Consider the following 21,618-nt stretch of genomic DNA (forward strand, 5'->3'; position numbering starts at 1 on the left):
TTTTCTCCTTTACAACATTTCTGACATCAGAATCTTTTTTTATTTAAGCGATAATGCTCGCCACTATCAGCAATTGACGCATGCCGTGGAGTGCTTCCGTGTCGTCCATTAATTTCGGATAATGCACACTTCGTCTGCCATTAACCCTTACACAATGCACACGTTGAAGGTCATTAACCCACTTATACCACGGTCACTTACAAAAGAAATAGATGTTCAACCAGTTTTTAGTCCTTTGTTCTTGTTATTTTTCTGATTTGGATCGTTTTTTCACAAAAAGTGGACTATTTGATTCGTGGTGTGGACCTGGACTGCAGCAGCAAAGGAAAGTGATATCTATGCTGATGGTCGCAATGGGTTGAATAAAGCATGAGTTCAGAGAGAAAGTTCTCCCCTCACCGCTCGTTTTTGTCCAGATGATGAAGAAAAAGTTTGTTTGAAAGAAGCCAGAGCAGTGATACAGAACATTGAAGCTATGTGACCGGAACTACTTTTTTAGACGTACATCATTGTTTTAATGACCAGAGTCGAGAATTCACCTGGACCATGGTCTAAATGGATTTACAGCATTTGTTCCTTCTAGATTGTTCTGTAAAGCTGCAGCCAGAGTTCTGAGGACCAGTCAAGATCTTCTCTCCTCCAGCTTCAGCTTTTCTTCAGTGTCCGCAGCTTTCAGCAGTTCAATGATTTCATCTGGGTTTTAATAAAGCTTATACTGCCATATTTCCTGAACAGAGCCCCTCCCTCTCAGCCAGCAGTGTTCCTGGGGGGTTCCTGGTTGAATTCCCCCATAGCAAAGCTTTGGTGGAACCACCTCCCAATCTCCCTTCTCCTTGTTAAAGCGGCTGGCCTCAGAGCGCCCAGGCTACCAGCTACAGCCGCTGTTCCACCCAGACTCCCACCCAGTCTGGACATTTGCCCCCCACCCTTATAGGTGCAGAGGACTTCTTTCATTCTGCTGCGGTCTCAGGTTGGATGCAGCGGAAATGCATCCTCGTTTCTGTGTGGGGAAACCAGGAGCACTGGACTGAAGGTTGAGGAAGAGGAGGATGAATGTGCCCCAGGTCTGAACAGCAGCTTCTGTCTGCAGGTCCAGTAAATAACCCTCAAAAATGTTCTGCGGTGGCGGGAAACGCCCTGCTTACCTCTCCAGGTGAGTGTAGTGCTGGGATAAGACATTTTTCACCAGCGTCATCGTCTTGCTGTAGGTGTCCTCTCCAAGCTTCTTGGCGAAGTAGAGTTTAGCCCGCAGGAAGTAGCCGACTGGCCACAGCCACTCCTGTGCACGGACACACAGACGAGCACTGTGACTGCAGAGTTTCTTCCTGCGCCACACGTTTCTGGACTCCCTTGGAGTCTGCGGGTTTTTTCTGTAGCTGCTGAGCCACCGGGACACGTGGATGGCCGTCAGAGACCACATGTAAGCACAAACATCGAAGACGTGGTGGGGAAGTCTTCGGTTCACACAAAAAGCTTGGTGGATTAGTCTTTCTTTTGGACTTTTCAGAACCGGCAGAGAGATCTTTCATAGATGAGACTCTGGAACCAAAGCCACCATCCTAAAGGCTTTGAATGCTTCACTGCCTAAAATATTTCAGGCCCATGAAAGCTCAGCCTCCAGAAATAACCTGGACTTACTGAACCCAAAATAACTGCAGAGGAGCTGAAGCTCATGTCTGCCAGTACGTTCTTGATTATTCTACTTTTTGCTCACCGGTCCCTGATGGTAGTTGAAGCCTTTGGCCAGGTTGTAGTTGTCGTTGTCCAGAGCGTTGTCGTAGACACCGCAGTACACCATATCACTGAGACAGACAAAGAAACTTTTAGACTGAGCAGAAATGCCGTCCAGAGAGAAGCAGGGCTGTGTCCTCCATCATTACTCAGGGTCCAGAGTTTTCATTCCCAGTGGTCCCAGCAGTTTCTTCTCGGCGACCTCCAGAGCCTTCCAGGCCCTCTCCGGTGTGAACATCTCTGGAGCCTGTGGCACAAACACATGCTCGGCTCAGAGCTCCGCTCCGGAACCGCTCACAAACCGTTTGAGGCTTCGGCTCACCACCACCATGGCGATGGGGAAATTGGGTCTCAGCTGGTAGTCACACCAGGGGCTGGAAGCTCCGTAGCTGTCCTTATAAATGCCTCTCTTATGCACCAGCTCAGGGTGCTTTTCATTTGGGTCCGCGGGATCCTCAGGCACCCAGAACTCCGCTTCAAAGGACTGCTGGAGCTGCTGGTTCCACTGAGCGTAGGAGATGAACACCTCTTTACCTGGAACACAGCAGACACCATGACGGTGACATCGCTCTGTGGCACGATGCTCGCTGCGTGAGTGGGTGCGTACCGTCTCTGTGGACGTTAGCTCCATCGTAGGGGAACAGTCCTTTGGCGTGGAGCTCCACGAGCCAACGGACCGCCGACTTGCTGAGGCCGACGATCTCCACGGCGGCTCCGTCTCTGCACACAAATGCAGAACGGTCAGGTCTCCACTGCGCTACAACACGGCGGGAAAATGTCTTTCAAGTCCCGTCAGCAGTGGAGCATCAACCGTCCCTTCAAAAACTCACGAGCGGATATCTTAACACTTTCTGATTCCAGAACGTTTCAGGCATGGTTGCTGAAAGGGTTCTGCTCTTTTAAAAACTGCTGATTCATCTGGAGTTGGAACATTCCTGGATACTTAATCACATTTCTGGCCAAGAGCATCAGGGTCGATGAAGTGATGAAGTGCTGCTTCATCAGAGCAGACCAGCCTCTGAACACCGTTTAGAAACAGCAAAACAAGGTTTTCTGACCTTTGACCTTATCTCATTTCTGTAACTCTCATCTTCTACCAGAGAGACCGGGACTCAGGAATCAAACTACCAACCGCAGAGCCCACTGGATTGTAAAGGTTCCCTAAACTGTCCTTTTATACCTACAGGAGATGTTCTGAATTAAATTAAAAATCAATAAATATGAGCATTTTATGATTTTGTAATAGAAAAAAGGCTTTTTTTTTCTATTTTTACAAAACAATTCAGCTTGAAACCAGAAAATCTACACAGTTGAAAAACACTTTTTATCCCTAAACGTTTATTTACACAAATAATGATTTGAAATTCCTAAAATAATTTCCAAAAACTGTGTAACTAATTTTTAACTTGTAGAAAATGTCAAAAGTTCCTTTCAGATGTTGCTTTGCATTTAGAAGCACGTATGTCATCCAAAACTGGATTCTTCCTTTCATCAGCAGCACTTCTTTTTTTATTTTTCCCCCACAGCAACGTTTGCTGACGCTTCAGAGACTTTGGCTGCTGATTCCAGTAAACACACAACTTCAGGATTCTGGGAAATTGGCATCCTTATTGTTAACCTTTGACCGTTCCTGGGGCAAACGCAAAACTAAAAGGTGACCAGGCAGCATCAGCGCGGTTGGATCATTCCCTGCTGACAGCTAAAAACAAACAAACTAACAGAGGCAGTGCCGTTTTTGACAACCTGTCCCGTCGTTTCCGTGACGCCTGACCTGGGAGTTGCGGGCATGCCTTTGTTCCGCGCTCTGTCGCTCTCCCCCATTTTGTCCATCCATGTCCCACAGTTGAAGCGGTTCCCCCCCATCACAAATCCAGTGGCGTGGTCCACTTTAGCCTCCACTGTGAACCCTGGAAGACAGAAACAAGCCCCGCCATTGGCCGTCTGTGTGCCTAGAATCCTCTTTCTCCTCTCGGTCATCTTCAGCCTTTTTAGACTAAACTGAACCACATTTGTGTTCTCATAGACCCAAACACTCATTCATGTGTTTGCAGTGAGTCCGTCTGGTCCACCTGAGACACGCCGGCCTCTCCACTGGATGGTCTGTGTTTCTTTTGATGGATGTTCTTCTGCTTTTAACTAACACAAATATCATTTGCAATCATTACTGCTGCATATTGTCCCTCATCTAAAAAGTGAAATCAGAAATAGGTAACATAAGAAAACTCAGGAATCCAAGTCTAAAACAATAATATTGTAAAGATTACTTTGGCATCCCAATCAAAAGAAATCACTAAATTATTATTTGGATTTTATTTTGTTCTCATTGCATTTGTTGAAATGTTTTTAATACAGACGCATGCAAACAGACAGACACACACACACACACACATGCCATACTCCACCTTCATCACGCATGTGCATGTCGATCTTGGGTCCAGCATCTCTCTCTCTGAAAGAAATTCCCTCCAGGTGGCGCTGCAGAGCCTCCTGGATGACATCGTGCAGAGGCTGCTCCTACACAAAAGCATGAAATGAACGTGATGAGCATGTGAACGTTTGCATGCAGACCTTTATGGAAACCATGGCAGCGTAACAAACGCTCATGAAAACGACTGAACTGCCGACTGTGTGGAAATTTCACGTCTCGAGTGTGTGCACACGCACCACCTCTCCAGGTCCACAGGGCTCACAGTCATCAGTTGGGTACATGCGTGTGACCGGGCAGCGGAGGATCTGCTGTCCGTCTGGAACGTGGTTGGTGTAATCCTGCAGGACAGTCAAAGGAGAGCCAGAGGAGAGGCAGAGGAGAGCCAGGGGAGAGCCAGGGGAGAGCCAGGGGAGAGCCAGGGGAGAGCCAGGGGAGAGGCAGGGGAGAGGCAGGGGAGAGGCAGGGGAGAGGCAGGGGAGAGGCAGGGGAGAGGCAGGGTAGAGGCAGGGGAGAGGCAGGGGAGAGGCAGGGGAGAGGCAGGGGAGAGGCAGGGGAGAGGCAGGGGAGAGCCAGGGGAGAGGCAGGGGAGAGGCAGGGGAGAGGCAGGGGAGAGGCAGGGGAGAGGCAGGGGAGAGGCAGGGGAGAGGCAGGGGAGAGGCAGAGGAGAGCCAGAGGAGAGGCAGGGGAGAGGCAGAGGAGAGGCAGAGGAGAGGCAGAGGAGAGGCAGGGGAGAGGCAGGGGAGAGCCAGGGGAGAGGCAGGGGAGAGGCATGGGAGAGGCAGAGGAGAGGCAGAGGAGAGGCAGGGGAGAGGCAGGGGAGAGGCAGGGGAGAGGCAGGGGAGAGGCAGGGGAGAGCCAGAGGAGAGGCAGAGGAGAGGCAGGGGAGAAGCAGGGGAGAGGCAGAGGAGAGGCAGGGGAGAGCCAGGGGAGAAGCAGGGGAGAGGCAGAGGAGAGGCAGGGGAGAGCCAGGGGAGAGGCAGGGGAGAGCCAGGGGAGAGCCAGGGGAGAGGCAGAGGAGAAGCAGGGGAGAGGCAGAGGAGAGCCAGGGGAGAGCCAGGGGAGAGGCAGGGGAGAGGCAGGGGAGAGGCAGGGGAGAGGCAGGGGAGAGGCAGGGGAGAGGCAGGGGAGAGGCAGGGGAGAGCCAGGGGAGAGGCAGGGGAGAGGCAGAGGAGAGGCAGGGGAGAGGCAGGGGAGAGGCAGAGGAGAGGCAGAGGAGAGCCAGGGGAGAGGCAGGGGAGAGGCAGAGGAGAGGCAGAGGAGAGGCAGGGGAGAGGCAGGGGAGAGCCAGGGGAGAGGCAGGGGAGAGGCAGGGGAGAGGCAGGGGAGAGGCAGGGGAGAGCCAGGGGAGAGCCAGGGGAGAGGCAGGGGAGAGCCAGGGGAGAGGCAGAGGAGAGCCAGGGGAGAGGCAGGGGAGAGCCAGGGGAGAGCCAGGGGAGAGCCAGGGGAGAGCCAGGGGAGAGGCAGGGGAGAGCCAGGGGAGAGCCAGGGGAGAGCCAGGGGAGAGCCAGGGGAGAGCCAGAGGAGAGGCAGAGGAGAAGCAGAGGAGAGGCAGAGGAGAGGCAGGGGAGAGCCAGGGGAGAGCCAGAGGAGAGGCAGAGGAGAGGCAGAGGAGAGGCAGAGGAGAAGCAGAGGAGAGGCAGAGGAGAGGCAGGGGAGAGCCAGGGGAGAGCCAGGGGAGAGGCAGGGGAGAGCCAGGGGAGAGCCAGAGGAGAGGCAGAGGAGAAGCAGAGGAGAGGCAGAGGAGAGGCAGGGGAGAGCCAGGGGAGAGGCAGGGGAGAGGCAGGGGAGAGGCAGAGGAGAGGCAGGGGAGAGGCAAAGGAGAGCCAGGGGAGAGCCAGGGGAGAGGCAGGGGAGAGCCAGGGGAGAGGCAGAGGAGAGGCAGAGGAGAAGCAGGGGAGAGGCAGGGGAGAGCCAGGGGAGAGGCAGGGGAGAGGCAGGGGAGAGGCAGGGGAGAGGCAGGGGAGAGCCAGGGGAGAGCCAGGGGAGAGGCAGGGGAGAGCCAGGGGAGAGGCAGAGGAGAGGCAGAGGAGAAGCAGAGGAGAGGCAGGGGAGAGGCAGGGGAGAGGCAGGGGAGAGGCAGGGGAGAGGCAGGGGAGAGGCAGGGGAGAGGCAGGGGAGAGGCAGGGGAGAGGCAGGGGAGAGCCAGGGGAGAGGCAGGGGAGAGGCAGGGGAGAGGCAGGGGAGAGCCAGGGGAGAGCCAGGGGAGAGCCAGGGGAGAGGCAGGGGAGAGGCAGGGGAGAGGCAGGGGAGAGGCAGGGGAGAGGCAGGGGAGAGGCAGGGGAGAGGCAGGGGAGAGGCAGGGGAGAGGCAGGGGAGAGGCAGGGGAGAGCCAGGGGAGAGCCAGGGGAGAGCCAGGGGAGAGGCAGGGGAGAGCCAGGGGAGAGCCAGGGGAGAGCCAGGGGAGAGCCAGGGGAGAGCCAGGGGAGAGGCAGAGGAGAGCCAGGGGAGAGGCAGAGGAGAGCCAGGGGAGAGGCAGAGGAGAGCCAGGGGAGAGCCAGGGGAGAGGCAGAGGAGAGGCAGAGGAGAGGCAGGGGAGAGGCAGGGGAGAGGCAGGGGAGAGGCAGGGGAGAGGCAGGGGAGAGGCAGGGGAGAGGCAGGGGAGAGGCAGAGGAGAGGCAGAGGAGAGCCAGAGGAGAGGCAGAGGAGAGGCAGGGGAGAGGCAGGGGAGAGGCAGGGGAGAGGCAGGGGAGAGCCAGGGGAGAGGCAGAGGAGAGGCAGGGGAGAGGCAGGGGAGAGGCAGGGGAGAGGCAGGGGAGAGGCAGGGGAGAGGCAGAGGAGAGGCAGAGGAGAGCCAGAGGAGAGGCAGAGGAGAGGCAGGGGAGAGGCAGGGGAGAGGCAGGGGAGAGGCAGGGGAGAGCCAGGGGAGAGCCAGGGGAGAGGCAGGGGAGAGGCAGGGGAGAGGCAGGGGAGAGGCAGGGGAGAGGCAGAGGAGAGCCAGGGGAGAGGCAGGGGAGAGGCAGGGGAGAGCCAGGGGAGAGCCAGGGGAGAGCCAGGGGAGAGGCAGAGGAGAGCCAGGGGAGAGGCAGGGGAGAGCCAGAGGAGAGGCAGAGGAGAGCCAGGGGAGAGGCAGGGGAGAGGCAGGGGAGAGGCAGGGGAGAGGCAGGGGAGAGGCAGGGGAGAGGCAGGGGAGAGGCAGGGGAGAGGCAGGGGAGAGGCAGGGGAGAGGCAGGGGAGAGCCAGGGGAGAGCCAGGGGAGAGGCAGAGGAGAGGCAGAGGAGAGCCAGGGGAGAGGCAGGGGAGAGGCAGGGGAGAGGCAGAGGAGAGGCAGAGGAGAGGCAGGGGAGAGGCAGGGGAGAGGCAGGGGAGAGGCAGGGGAGAGGCAGGGGAGAGGCAGAGGAGAGGCAGAGGAGAGCCAGAGGAGATGCAAAAAAAAACAAATCTCAATCTGATTGGACTTCCAAAAATGTGTCAGAGAGCGGTTCTTGGTCCCTGACCAGGGTCCATTTTTGGTGTATTCAGACTGAAAACTAGTTCTGGATTATCGGGGGAAACAAACTCTGGTTCGCTTAAAGCAGATCAAATGAGTCCAGTCTGAATAAAGCCTTTGACTGCATCCACCTCACTGGAAGACCCCCCCAAAAAACACATTTGAAAGTTCTGTGCAGCAAAGTAAAGTTGTGGTTTGAATTAATTCTGAATTTTGGTAAAAACACTGATAGGATCATCTTTACTCTACCTAGAGCTAAGATGCAGTCATTGAAGAAGCTCAAAAACACAAACACTTTTCTATCTCTCTTTAGAATGAAAGATGTTTGTCTGCTGCTGGATGTTTCTCACTGCAGGATAAAGTCTTCTTTTAAGTTTGAATACCTGGATGCACTGAAGCCACCACCACACTGCATCTCGACAGTTGTATCTGGCACAGCGACCTTCTCCCAGCAGGTTGGGAATCAAACCGTGACGCAAAGTTCCGGCAAAAGCCAGAATGATGTTCCTGCAGAAACAAAGGGGAGATTATCAGCACTGGGAGGTGAGCTTGGTGCAGACGGCGCTGGTCCAGCATGTCTTGGAGCACACATACCGAGCCTCAGCGTGCCTCCCTGTGATCAGCATCAGTCCTCTGAGAGCGATGAAGGTGTCTCTCCCCCAGCAACGGAAAATCCCAGCAGAGAAGTGAGGCAGGCCTGAAGGAAGGCCAGTAAACGGGTGAGAGTGACAAAAACCCTGAAGTCCTCCAAAGTGCCTGGAAATGATTTGAAGACCTGCAGCCATCGACACGCAGCACTGCTCCTTCTTCCCTGTGATGGCGCTGAGGCGAAACGGCACGTCGCTCAGCTTCTCTGAAATCGGGGGGAGAGCGGGGAAGCGTCCTGCACCGCACATCTGGACCGAGCCCAGTGCCAGGTGGCGCACAAAGCTGGAGCCGTTCTGGACAAAACTGTGTTGAGACAGAGACAAGAGGTGCTTGGAGAAAGGTGCGTTCACCTGTGGCAGCCTGGTCACATCTGCCCCGCACGGTTTGATCCGTGAGCACTGGAGACTGAAGAACCCAAAGGTTCTGCTCACGGACGGACGGGGAATTACCAGGTGAACGGACACACTGCCGTACTAAACCCCCGGTACTGGATGGGCAGTTATAGAACTGATCCAGTGTTGGTCAGTAAAAACGGGTGCTACTGAAGCCCAGCCTTTACTGCTGAGCAGGTTCTGGAGGAGGAACGATGAAGGCGTGCAGTTGTCGGGACACTTCTCCAAGAAGGTCACACTGGATTTTGAGAGATTTGTATTCACCACGATAAAAGTGTCCTCCTGAAACGGTGGTACTGGAAATCAAAGTCCAGAGGTGAAAAGGGCTTTTATTGGTGTTGGTAAATCAGATTGTTGACATTGGAGGTGGAGCAGCTTGTAAGCCACTTAGTGGTGAAGCCAACAGGTTCTAGTGACTTAGCAGTTACATCAACAGGACTGCAAGTGTTGCTCCTTTATCCTTTGTGCTATCCTAGGCACTTTACCATTGGGAGTTGGGTCATCTAGACCCACTAGACAGTGCTCTGAACCTTTTTTCTTCAATGATTTGTGATCTTCACTGGTGTCCATGGATTACATGAAATCTTTCCACCTTTATCCACCTTTGTCATGGTAGGGAGAACACGTCAATGTAAGGGTGGGGTCATCTATGATAGCACGAGGGTTAAGCAGATGGAAGTGAACACGTCTTACCCCGACATCAGCTTGAAAGTGGAGTCCAGGGCTGTGGTGTAGGTGGACACCAGGATGGCATCAAAGTAGCAAGGGACGAGGTAGCGTGGGATGTGCTTCAGATAGTCAAACATGGCCCCCAGCCACTGGCCCACCTGCCAACAGCGCCACAGAGCCTCAACAACCAAAGATGCTTCACACACATTTCTCTGAGGTCTTTAAAAGCCACCCAGCTAAAAATCTGATGGCGTTTAGCCATCTGCAACCTGAGTAACACAAGCATCCGAGTCACCAGAGCCTGACCTGTGACAGCGGCCCGTCTCGGTTAATCAGCCTTTTGAAGACATAGTCGCTCAGCCAGTCTCCCTCTCTGAGGTTGGCACATAAAGGATGACCGAGGTCGTTGCTCGAGCGGATGTTCGCCAACACCGACATCAAACCTGTGGACACACAGTCTATGACCTACACTACCCAGAGATCCCTCTGAGAAGACAGACTTTGTTCATGTACCTTGCAGTCCGGCATACTTCAGGCTCTCCCAGCCCGGGATGCTGTAACTTCCTCCTCCATCCTCTTGTTCCTCTGACTCGCAGCGAAACAGCAGGATGTTCATATCTGCCAGAGTCAGCTTGGACATCAGCCTGTGGAACAAGCAGCTTCAGCACCAGCAGCTCTCATCCTCCTTTTCCCAGAACAGAACTTTATCGGAAGGTAAAAGACTAAAACAGTATCATCAACATGACTGCATTAGATGATGTCTGACATTTAAAAAAGAAAACTCACTGTTTAAGAAAAAAAAAAAAAAATCAAGAAGAATCTTCCTTTTTAAGTTTATTTATGTCAATTATTACAGTCTCTAATAAAACTGTAATACATTCTGACTTAATCAAGTCAACCTCATTTACATTTCCCAATATTATTATTTCTAATGGACAGTTTTGCAGCCATAAAGCAGTTTTCTTCCGTTTGTTTTTATTAGCATAACGTATGGAAGAGTTAAAATCTTTACTGGGATGGTTTTTCAATGAGAGTCCAACCAAAACACTTTATGTTTGTTCCAGATAGTCAGAAATGATCTAAAATAAATGTTTTACAGTCCAGTTTTTGACCAGTGGATTCTGTACACGTGTGTTTTCCTGTTTGGTTTCTTTAGACGTACAGGTGAAGAGATGCACACCGGTCTACCATGCTGCACTTCATCACTCAACATCAGAAACTGCTTCTGAAGGTCAAAGTATCTCTGCTCTTTCAGGCTTCAGTTCAAACCAACAGAAGAACGGGTTTGTCTCTCAGCATTAGTGAAATTCTTCCCAACCGGCAAAGAAAGTTCATGTCTTATTTTTTTTTACTTGTTCTGTCCAACAGCTGAGCAAACAGATGAGAGCTGAAGGCCTTTTGTGTTGGACAGGTTTTATTATCACAAAAAAAGGTTATATATCTTGGAAAACCAGTGTGTCAATTTGGATAAACACCTTTTTGTTTTTTATTATTTTTATTTATTTGTTACATTTAGTGTGTGTGGGGAGGGAGAGAGGAAAAATGTGAGGGAGGGCTGGAAGAGAGTAAAAAGGAAGAGAGGTGGAGAAGCAAAGTGAATCATGTCTTTGTTAATTAGAAAGTCAAGGTTGTTCCAAATGGGGGTGAGTTTGCCTGGAAATTATGTGAGGTTGTTTAAGAAAATCCCACCAGCGGTTAGAGATGAGCTGATGTTTAAACTTCTGAAGCATTTGTGATGTTTAATTTTAGAACTGAAAAAAGGTAAATTAGAAATGCAGTAACTGTGATTGACCATTTTAACTGGAGCACTGCTTACAATTCTGACCTAATTAAACAACAAACCTTTATTTTTTCTTTGCAGACCATTGCTCATTTTCACATGTTGTTCATAATTCTATTTTCCAGTGGATAGGTGTTCAATAACTCCAAATGTCAAGAGTATAAATCCCAATCCTTTTCAGATTAGGTGTAGACATTAGGGGGAATACTCACTGAGCCAGGGGCTTCTGCAGAGCCGGAGGCGGGTTTTCATCTGGCACACTGCCCCTCTTGTACTTTGGGCTGAACTGGGACAGATAATACCTCAAGACTCCTACCAGCTTTTGTGCTTTGGGGTCCAAACTGACCCTGTTGAGCAGAAAAAAGTCTAACCTTTATTCTGTTTTTATTTTGGCTTTTTTGATAAAGGGAGGAGTCCCATCACAACATAAAAACCATGAAAGGATTCAGCAGGTTGAGGTTACCACCTTAACTGTCATGGAATGAATGTCACTAGCACCTAAGCACCTGTGCATGCTGGGTTTTTACCATAGTTCAGTTAAAAGAATGTAGATCTAATAACAGGTACGAGAAGATAATAATTTTACTTTATTTATCCCACAATGGGGACATTCTTTCTCCGAATTTGACCCCTCCCCTGGGGGGAGCGGTAAACTGCAGGCTGGCCGCGCTCGGGGGGCGACAGCTGGCTGGGGAGAGCGGGGATCGATCCGCCAACCCTTCGGTTGTTGGACAACCTACTCTACTGCCTGAGCTAAACTGCTTCACTTCACAAAGATGCTACACTGAATGTCTTCACTGTGACATTCAGAGCAGGGACCAGAAATCACTTCAGCACCACGGTCAGCGCCCGCCGCGGGCCCCTCACAAAGTTTTGCTCTGATTTAACAGACAGATTCCCCTTGGGGGAGGAGACACGACCCGTCTTCCCCCAAGGGGAAGCCCCGTGAGAGACCCGACATCCACACAGAGGGGAGTAGGAGACCCCCAACTCAGTCTAGACTGCTTGAGTGGTGAAAAATCGGCTGATTTATGTTCCCATCACACAATACGCCAATCGTGCACGATCCGTGTGTGATTATTGCACTTTTTACATGCAATTCATTAGTGATTCGAGCATCAATTACATAATCTGAATGTGATATACAGATGTTAAAGTTATACATCAGTATTACATGAACGAAAAGTCCATTAGACATACCTGGAACGGTCATGGAAAGACACAAATTTGTGTCTCACAAAAATCATGCACAACTGTGTAAGATTTATGTAGTAATTGTGTATAAACTACGTAAAATACGTGTAAAATGCGTAATTTTCAACCGACCAAAAATTCTGAACAGCTCAAAACCGAATTCATGTAAAGAGTCGTCAGCCGAAACCCTCGAGGGACATCTGTGCACATCGACGAACACAAGAAACACGTATGAATGACGAAAATCACGCACAGATCACGAAAGACTAAAAGTTCATACGTGGAAAATGCACAAATGTAAGTAGTGGCGGTGTGGCACAGCCTTGAAACAAGGCGTTCAGCTTTAGCTGAAAGACGTCTCCTTTTGGATAGTCCAGGGTTTGGAGCCGCTACAGCTGCTCAGGTGAGAGCCAAGCAGCTGAAAACCTTCTTCAAAGCAACGGCTCCATTTTTCATCTCAGAAAAAAAACGATAGTCTTTCCTAGTGTGTTCCAGGAGAATAAGGACTTTCTTTTCTCAAACTGACGGAACTGATTTGTCTTCACCATCCCCCACACTCAAGTGAGGAGGGCAGGTGGGGCAGTTCTGTTATTGTTTGACTCAAACTTGAGTTATAACCTTTTTAGCATGTGAATGAATGAACAGCCCATCGTTGTCTGTTATCTACCTGAAGGAGATGACGCTGCCAGGTGTCAGCTTCTGGAAATGGATTTCCTGCACAAACTCGGACCGGCCTTTGGACGTGACTCCACTGAGTTTCACCACCGTACTCTGACTGATCTGCAGAATAATGAGAGGAAGCTGTGATTAATCACTGCCACCGTGATTATGGAAGAGTGTGTCTTTGTGTGGGCTCACAAACTGCAAACACAAGCAAACGTTATGATACAGTTACAAAAAAGCACCATTACTATAATAGTTTTATGTATTTCTGTGCCAGTCCTGTGTATTACTGTAACAGTCCTGTGTATTACTGTAATAGTACTGTGTATTACTGTAATAGTCCCGTGTATTACTGTAGTAGTTCCGTGTATTACTATGCAGATCCAAAGCATTTTTACCGGTATATGTTCCTTTATTTCCACGGTGTACTCCAGCATGCCGTTGATGTATTTGGCATCCTCCTTATATGTCCCAGCATTCCTCTCCACCGTTCTTGCCTCCAGAATTATTTCTTCGATTTGTCCTGCAGACACACAGAGGAAGAACGCCTCCTTCATAGAATCTGCCAGATGAGGCCGGTCAAACCGAAAGGCGAGCTGCAGCCTGAACCACTGCCACAGAAACAACAGAGAGGATGGCGTACCCGGTATGAACATGGGGGCAACGTTGCTGTCATACTGGTGGGTTTGGGGCTTCCAGAAGGCTGTTCTGCTCACAGTGACAACAGACTGGTGTGTACTGGGACAGTGACGGGTAATTGCAACAATATCTGCATCCACCTGGTCTACGTAGACCTGAAGACGGTGAGAAGACAGTGAGGTTGGTTTAAAACCACAAGCACAAATGCAAGAAGCCGACATTTCAGCTGTGGTGTTTACATGACAAGCAGCAGGAAAGCTGCTTTCAGTGGAATCGTACCTGCACGAATCCCTGTGCTGCTAGTTCCTGATGCAGTTTATTCAGAGCCCGCTTCCCAGCAATGATGCCAGTCTGGGGTCCAACTTCCCCAGTGGAGGAGGGGGCTGCTGCGGGGTTCCACTTGGGGTACAACCTCTCCTCTTTGACCACAGATATCTGTAATCCACACAAACAAGCAGCTACATCCATGTTCTGATGTGAACAGTCCCACCTGAATGTGGAAGACATCCTGCTTCATGGGAACAAAAGGACTGGAAGGAAGTCGCCTGTCCAGGTGCTCATCAGCACTTCAACACTGATCCAAGTGCTTCCATTAACAAGAAAGACCAACCCGGGTCATGATGCTTTGACATTTACATAAACAGGTCGTTAAATGCTGAAAGAAGGAGGAACTCGCTGCCAACGAAGACGGGAACTCAGAAAACCCCAAACGGCTCTGTGCAGCCTGACCCTGGCCCTGCTGCTAAGCTACCAAAGAGAACTACTGTGTTCCTTCAGCAGGACAGGAACACCTCAGAGTCCTCGTTTTGTCTGCTTTTACGCTCCCACTGCTTTCACTCAAACTCTCCAACACACGTGTGGACTGATCCACGGCTGCATCCTAAAAGCAGCGTCCCTTTCTTCAAAAGTCGGTCCAGCTGTCCCAACAGCTGACATGTCCCTGCAGCAGCGTCTCTCCTTTAGCCACATTGAGGCACAGACTGTCTCACAGAGGGAAGCCGGTGAGTCCAGTCATCTCAGACTGAGTTTGTGGCTAATCAACTAAAAGTTCAATAAGGAGAAGTCAAACAAATATTACAAATCTAACAAATGCTATAACCAAGTATAAACAGTAAAATGAAAACTTTGAGTCTGCTAGTGGCTAATTTACAAAGATGTCCATAATTCTGTTGATGGCAACTGAAGCGAGACGTTTGAAATGACCTGATGAGGCACCAGTTCATCATATCCTCGGGTGGAGCCGGTGGCACAGCAGGCCATGGAGACGATGGCAGAAGAGGGTAAAGAGTCCAGAACGGAGCGTAGCTGCAAAGACACAGGGGTTCAGAGAAGCAAAGGGAATCGGACTGGAAAAGGCAGAGTCCACAGACTCACCTGTATGGGACACTCGTTATCATGGGTGACATCCAGAAACATTGCATGGGCGATAGAGGGCACCAGAGGGCGGAGGCTGGGCTGAACGAAGGCACCGACCGGCTCTCCTCCATAGCGGTAAACCAGCCGGCCTTCCTCGTGGCTGTCATGTGCAGACATGGCCTCTGTGAAGGGGGGAGAGGGGCTTCTGTGATCCCTTTCTAGACCAGCAACTGAACCTTTCTGATAGTGTCATCTGTAGCGATGCAGGACAACATTTGGGAGACGTCGCTTGTATCCCTGCAGTCTGATGCATTTAGAGTTTTCTTTCTCCACAGCATCTGCCATGCAGCAATCACAGAACGAGTGTGTGTCTTTGTGTGCAAGTGTTACAGATGAGGGTATTTATGGTGTAGTTTTGCAGAGTACTGCACCTCTTATCAGCGATGTGATCCCAAGCTTGGTGACAAAGATGTTGTCGAGCTCCTCGCTGCCAGTAAACAATTCGGCCACCACATACAGGTTAGGACACACCCCTCGGGCCACACCTAGCATGGACTGAAAAGCCACAGAAAGGGAGGGCGGACGGAGGATAGCCAGTGTTTGGGGGGTTGCAGGCAGTTAATGAAGGGCCTCAGAGCAACCACACCATGCAGTGGAGGAATGAAACGGTAGAGATGGGGAGAAGAGTGTGTGCGAGGAAGAAAGAGACAGAGAGACAGACAGCACAGTTAGACACGAGCATGTACCTCGTATAAGACTGCTGAGTCCCAGTTGGTTGACAAACACGTTGTCAATGCGCTCGCTGCCCGTGAACAGCTCAGCGATCACATACAGGTTGGGTCTAACCTCTCGGGCTGCATCTAACATGGCCTGAACCAGACGGGACAACAGCAGCACACACAGGGAGAGAAGAACAGCAGCTGCAACAGTTTGACCTCATGTTTTTCAGAGTCCATGACTCTGTTCTGATGCCGTTCCAGCATTCTGGAATTCAGACTGGTCCCATCCCAGCCGTCCTGTTCCGTTTTCACTGTTACTGAAAGCATGTCAGTTAGGATGCAGACCCGTCATCAGTGAGGCGTTCATGGGCTGGTTCTGGTAGTCGCCATTTAAGAAAACGCCAACCTAAAGCTGCGTTCACACTGGACGCCATACACACATTCATCCTGGCTGCCTGTGCGTCGCCATGTGGCAAATTCGCTACTCGACACCTGTACGAAAAGGTGTTCATAGCTCAACACCACAGCCGCGTGTGGGAGGAGCTACGGCCATATATTTTTAGCCTGATTGCTACCTGGAGCGGAGTCTGTGTTTATTTCATTCACAATGCATGAATGACCCGGATGATGTTTAGACCCGGTTTATTCATTTTGCAGAGTTCTGCAAAAGCAGCGGTAATCACGTCTCTGTCTTCAAGACATCATTCAGAGACTCTTCCGGAACGGTGAGCTTCATTCCTGCTGCAACTGAATGGCGGCCGCTTCCGCAGTGTTTCTGTCTCTCTGTGACCCAGTTTGAAGGCTTACTGTCCCCCATAACCCGAGAGGGGAAAATAAAAACAAGAAGAAAATCTGGGGACCTCTGTTATATTTGTCTCGATGAAAATAAGAAGAATATCACAAAGTTCAGACGACCAGAGCAGGGCCTGAATTTTGAGATATTCTTCTTATTTCCACCCAACAGTAGCCAGAACCGGATCCAGCAACCCTGCCCCCACCGAGAGGGATGGATGGATGGACAGACAGCTGGATGGACGGACAGATGGAACTTTCGAACGAGAACCCACATCAATCTGCCATATTGAATTTTTAACTTCACTTTCTGATCGAGTCACTGAAAACGCCACGTGCCCAAACCTGACCAGAGTACCCGATTGGTTGACACGACAACCTCACCAAAGTTCAAGTATTTGAATTCTCACTGGGACGCCCAAATCAGCTGGACCGCTGCGCCGAGCCCGTCGCTCAGGACCTCAGATCACACCTGTACTACTGACCTAACATTGAAACTGGCCTGTCTTGACGAATCGCGTTCGGCGTGAACGTTACTGGGAGTTCCAGGTTCTTCCCCGATAAGGAACCTGCCCAAACTTTGCATGATAAGTTGGTGTTTAAAGACGCACCTCGGCGACATGCAACGGTGTAGAGTGGCAGTTGTCCAGCCGGACTCCATGGAAGTGTTTGGCTGTGATCTCAGTGTACGTCTTCATGTGTTCCCACAGGTAGGGACAGTCTTCAGGTCCGTTACCATAGCGCAGTTTGACGCTGTCGCCCCAGCAGACCAGCTCACGCCGCAGGTACACGTTGGAGCCTGCCCACAATGATCCATCAAAGCTTTGCATTGCCTAGAAGAGGTTGTGCAACTGCAGCGATGGCGTCGATCAGCACGCTGATGTTTATTGTGTCTACCTGGCTCAGCAAAATTGCGCAGTGGATCATCGTCCATCACCCAACCGTTGTGAGCCAAAAAGTGCTGCATCTTATCTGGTTGGTCCAGAAGCTGCATCTCCTCCTCCAGAGTCATGTCCTCATATGGATAGGTGAAATACCTTAGAAGAAAACCAAAAGGTCATCCACCAACACCCAGCCGTGGCTGGGAGAGCGACTCCCCCATGAGCACTGCAGGTACTCACTGAGGGTCATTCTAGTGTGTTAACAACAGAAAACCTCTAAATGTTAAAAAGCTGAACTGAATTCTTCAATATTAATCCATGTTATCTGTGAATTGATATGTTTGTAGAATTCCTGCTGGAGTTTCCATTTTTTTCTATTTTACCCGTCATTTAAAGCTAAACTTCAGCTGCACTTTGGAAGTGATCCAGAAACCAGCTCAGCTGCTTCACTTTCAAAACACTGCAAAAACATTTTTTTTTACATTTTTTACGATCCAACCGAACACCTGAATCTCAAGAGCAATGTTCTGTTTCCATCAGAGTCGTGCACTCGGAGTTACTTCCAGGACGGCATGTCTCTGCTCCTGACAAAAAAGGTTCAGCTGGATGAAGCTTAGGGTTCACAGGGGTTTTTTCACACACGGTGGTATCTGGGGATAACCTTGTACTCTTCCTGGTGTTGAACGCAGTGTAGCAGAACAGAAACCTCCACTATGTTTGACACTACAGACAATCTACCGCCCTCAGTGTGCTTTCATTATTACGTCTGTTCATGAAGAATGGAGCCAGTCTTCCCAAAACCTTCTGTATTGTCTCACATGCCTAAAGGTTTGTGGATTGTCAGTATCGATTTGTGGCAACGTTCCGGTTTTTTTTTCTTGTTTACTTTCAGCCATCGTCTTACGTGAAGAAAGCAAATTCATCGGTCATCGGTTTTCTTCTCGTGGCTGCATCAGGGAGGTTCTGTAAAGCTTTACATTCTGAACGTGGCGAGCAGCTGTGGTCGCCTTAAATGTTCATGTTCGCATGAAATCTGTAATATTTTTAAAACAGACCGACTTGTGATCTAATCTAAAGACACATTTTAGAGAAAGACAGACTTTAGCTGAACATGGACCTCAACAATCTCTGGATGATCTTTTCCAATCTTTCATTTTTACTTTTCATAACATCCATTGATTTCAGGGATCCATGTAGGTTTCCCTGTAACAAAAAGGGCACAAACAGTCTGCATGTTGTCTAAAACACGGTTTGCAGTTTTATCATACGGTTGACATATTTAGGATGGAAAAACATGTGTTTCCGATCAAACCACTCAGCTTCCCTGTGAGCCATTACCTGGTAACTAAAGGATGTCTTCTGCTAACAGGACCCAGTTTGGGGCCGTGGTCAGCCAGGCGTTCGTACACCACATTTCCAACAACACAGTTAACTGCCTGATGAGACACAGAAGAAGAAGAAAACGTTGGTTTTCTGAGATGCTCCAGGAACCAGGCTTAGGAACAGATAGAAGAGCATTCTGTCAGTGACGGTGGTGTGAGGATGTTTCCAGCATTTCTCCTGCCATAACTACATCCACATGTGAGATGTTTGGCAGGAGACGATGATTATGGAGAATTACCTGCTCCTGATGCTGATGCACAATGTGCTTCTGCTCGTCATTCAGCTCATTCAGTCTCTGTCTCAGCCAACCACAGCACTCCTCGATGTGGTGGGGGGAAGAGCTGTGGAGGACACGACACCATCTCAGTTTGGGACGTCACACATACACTTCATGGGGTTTTACCCAAATCCTAGTGAAGCAACTGAAGACAGATCAGAGCTGAAGGCCTCGTGTGTTTCTGTTACAATAGGAGGTCAATCTTTCCACATGCGAGGTGTATATTTGTTTAAACTGCTTTTGGATTTGAGGCTAAACTCTTTTTGCATTAATTATGTTTGCATAGATTTCTTGTTGGTAAAAAGAGGAGAGAGGGATGCTAGAGCTGGGGGATAAGGATGCAAAAGAAAGAAGAGAAAAAAAGAGGGCGGAGGATGATTAAAGGAGGGGGGTGTAGAATCACAAAGCAGTTACAGTTACTGTCACTGCAGTGATAAATCTAAAAGGGGCGTGGCCTGTCCACACATACGCGAACTTTACAGACCTAATGGCTCCAAAGATCTTCACACACAAACAGGTAAACATGGACCCACACCCACAATTCATTCTGTCACACATACTATTAGTGCAAAGGTGAGTTAACACCACACCCCCCCCCCCCCACACACACACACACACACACCATGACCCCTCTCCAATGCAGCAGTGGTCCGAGGCCCCCCCAGACACCCCCACAGGATAGCAGATCAATGGAACCCACCCACCGAGCGACCCACCTAGAACAAGACTGGCAGAACTGCCACAGGGGGCCCCCCCAACACCAGAGAACTGGGGGCCCAGGAGCACAGAGGATGCAAGCTCCAGCCCAGCCAGAGAACAGCCCTGCCGACACACCAGGGGACCCCCAGCCCCAGACAAACATGGAGTTCTGTGTAACCCCCCACCCTAAAACCAGGCATGAACCAGGCCCTAGTCCATGCCTGGGGTTGGGGGGCCTTCGACATCCCTGCTTGCCAACTGTTATGTCCATGTTTAAGATGCAATTAAAACCAAAAGGGAGGGGCACAAAGCTGTGCCGCAACCAATAGCATGAGGACCACTGCCAGGTAGCCCCACCCCCAAAGGGCATTGCAGATCGATCCCCTCCCCTTACACCCTAATGTCCCTTTTTTCTCTACACTTTTACTTTGAAAAGGAGAAGCTTCTCCGACACTTAAAGTTAGCCGTCAGGTGTGTGATAATTCTTTTACAGTCTCTGGCATGACGGCCTGGATTTGAACTCTCGACCTTCCATTCTCGGGGGAGACACTATCCCACTGTAGTTCAAATCCAACATTCTTCTCCATTTTGCAGTGATGAGTACAAGATTGCGAGTACTCGGATACTGGTTACCTCCATGTTCTGTGTGAAAGCAGCCTCAACGCCAGGCTTGCTGGAGTCGCTTTTCTTCCAAAAGTGCGACTTATACTTCAGTGCTATTAAATGATTTTTCCATCTTTATTTTGCATTTTTTGGCAGCTACGACTTATACTCCAGAGCTGTATAGTCCAACAAACATAGTAACTTTAAACTTCTCACCTGTGAGGTACAAATGTTTCCAGAGCAGAGTCCATGTCCACTGTGTTTCCATAGCGACGGTACTGGGGGTCTTGAATTATGCTGAGGCCTTTTTTCCCTCCGCTCTTACTTTGGTCTGGCTTGAAGCCTAACAAATCATGACACAAATCTCACATAAACGCTTTTGAAAGTCATGAACTTCAGGTTTGACTGAGCTCTGTCAGATTCCTCAGTTGGTTTCTTTGCCCAGACTGAAGTAAATCTGAAATTAGGGTTGTGTTGCACACTAAATTGTGTCTTGATCTAGAGAAATAGATGTAAGAAAACTATGCTCTCATTTTTCTGTCTCCCTAAATTTGCTTTTTTCTTTCAGGAAAACAGAGTTTTGTAAACTGTCACAAGACGACTTAGAATGCAAATTTCCTGGTTGTTTCAAGAATTTCCAAAACTAAAATAGAAGGTAGAGCCCAAGAACGCCCAGCTACCTAAAAGAACCTTTGGGCGTGAGAGGTCAATAGATTTTCCCCCAATATGTCCACTATCAAAGCAAATTTGATAACTGTCCATAAAATTATAGGGATGTTAGCATTTAGCAAGACATTATATCGCTAAAGCTTTGTTCTTTCCATTTCAGAGCCCCAACAGTCATTGATCTGTGGTTGAACAGTGATAAATGTCATCTGAAGGGGGTTACAAACCCTTTTGCAGCTGCACTCTGAATTGCTCCACAGCCAGTTCCACTTTAACCTGGAAGAACTCCCACAGCTTGATCCGAGGAACCACATCCTGCCAGAACACGCCACGGATGGCCTGACTCAGAAACACAGGACGGAAACAGCGTTCCATTAGAAAGAGCTGGAACAAAAGGCAGGGACTCGGCCACATCTCACAGATCTCCACTCCTTTATCAGCTGCTCATTTGAACACAGACAATAGTCTGGAGGAGAAAAATGGTCAAAGGATGTTTTTCTGCAGAAGGTGAGCTTGTTTGTCCTTTCAGCTGCTGCCACAGTGGCATTTCTTTGTCTTTTCCAGAGCTCAGCCGCCTTTAAGGTCAAACAGCTACATTGAAAAACCTCTGAATGACAGAACAGAGCGCTTTGTTCTGCTTTGGCAGCATCGTATCGGTTACCCAACGTTTA

At 49.9% G+C, this 21,618-nt stretch overlaps 1 protein-coding gene across 2 annotated transcripts in view; it reads right to left on the reverse strand.

Annotated features, from left to right (window-relative positions):
• Positions 1–21,618, reverse strand: part of agla (amylo-alpha-1, 6-glucosidase, 4-alpha-glucanotransferase a) — a 35,567-nt gene that overhangs the window by 4,938 nt on the left and 9,011 nt on the right. Inside the window, exons 7-34 of one of the 2 annotated variants that reach the window (XM_011486144.4) lie at positions 21,175–21,286; positions 20,498–20,624; positions 18,941–19,043; positions 18,658–18,755; positions 17,336–17,475; positions 17,050–17,237; positions 15,359–15,482; positions 14,946–15,109; positions 14,775–14,876; positions 13,851–14,006; positions 13,576–13,726; positions 13,331–13,455; positions 12,937–13,049; positions 11,288–11,422; positions 9,809–9,939; positions 9,602–9,738; positions 9,320–9,453; positions 8,362–8,537; positions 8,181–8,283; positions 7,970–8,093; positions 4,396–4,497; positions 4,134–4,245; positions 3,503–3,638; positions 2,339–2,451; positions 2,054–2,265; positions 1,881–1,978; positions 1,715–1,802; positions 1,146–1,279 (exon numbers count right to left, since the gene is read on the reverse strand). In XM_011486144.4, the coding sequence (XP_011484446.1) occupies positions 1,146–1,279; positions 1,715–1,802; positions 1,881–1,978; positions 2,054–2,265; positions 2,339–2,451; positions 3,503–3,638; positions 4,134–4,245; positions 4,396–4,497; positions 7,970–8,093; positions 8,181–8,283; positions 8,362–8,537; positions 9,320–9,453; positions 9,602–9,738; positions 9,809–9,939; positions 11,288–11,422; positions 12,937–13,049; positions 13,331–13,455; positions 13,576–13,726; positions 13,851–14,006; positions 14,775–14,876; positions 14,946–15,109; positions 15,359–15,482; positions 17,050–17,237; positions 17,336–17,475; positions 18,658–18,755; positions 18,941–19,043; positions 20,498–20,624; positions 21,175–21,286 (3,638 nt within the window). Of the gene's footprint in view, positions 1–1,145; positions 1,280–1,714; positions 1,803–1,880; positions 1,979–2,053; positions 2,266–2,338; positions 2,452–3,502; positions 3,639–4,133; positions 4,246–4,395; positions 4,498–7,969; positions 8,094–8,180; positions 8,284–8,361; positions 8,538–9,319; positions 9,454–9,601; positions 9,739–9,808; positions 9,940–11,287; positions 11,423–12,936; positions 13,050–13,330; positions 13,456–13,575; positions 13,727–13,850; positions 14,007–14,774; positions 14,877–14,945; positions 15,110–15,358; positions 15,483–15,673; positions 15,798–17,049; positions 17,238–17,335; positions 17,476–18,657; positions 18,756–18,940; positions 19,044–20,497; positions 20,625–21,174; positions 21,287–21,618 lie in introns of both variants that reach the window. The other variant, XM_004078663.4, reaches the window with a different exon arrangement.

This window comes from Oryzias latipes, chromosome 17 (genome assembly GCF_053564925.1).
Source record: "Oryzias latipes strain Hd-rR chromosome 17, Olatipes_Hd-rR_3.1".
Classification (NCBI taxonomy): domain Eukaryota; kingdom Metazoa; phylum Chordata; class Actinopteri; order Beloniformes; family Adrianichthyidae; genus Oryzias; species Oryzias latipes.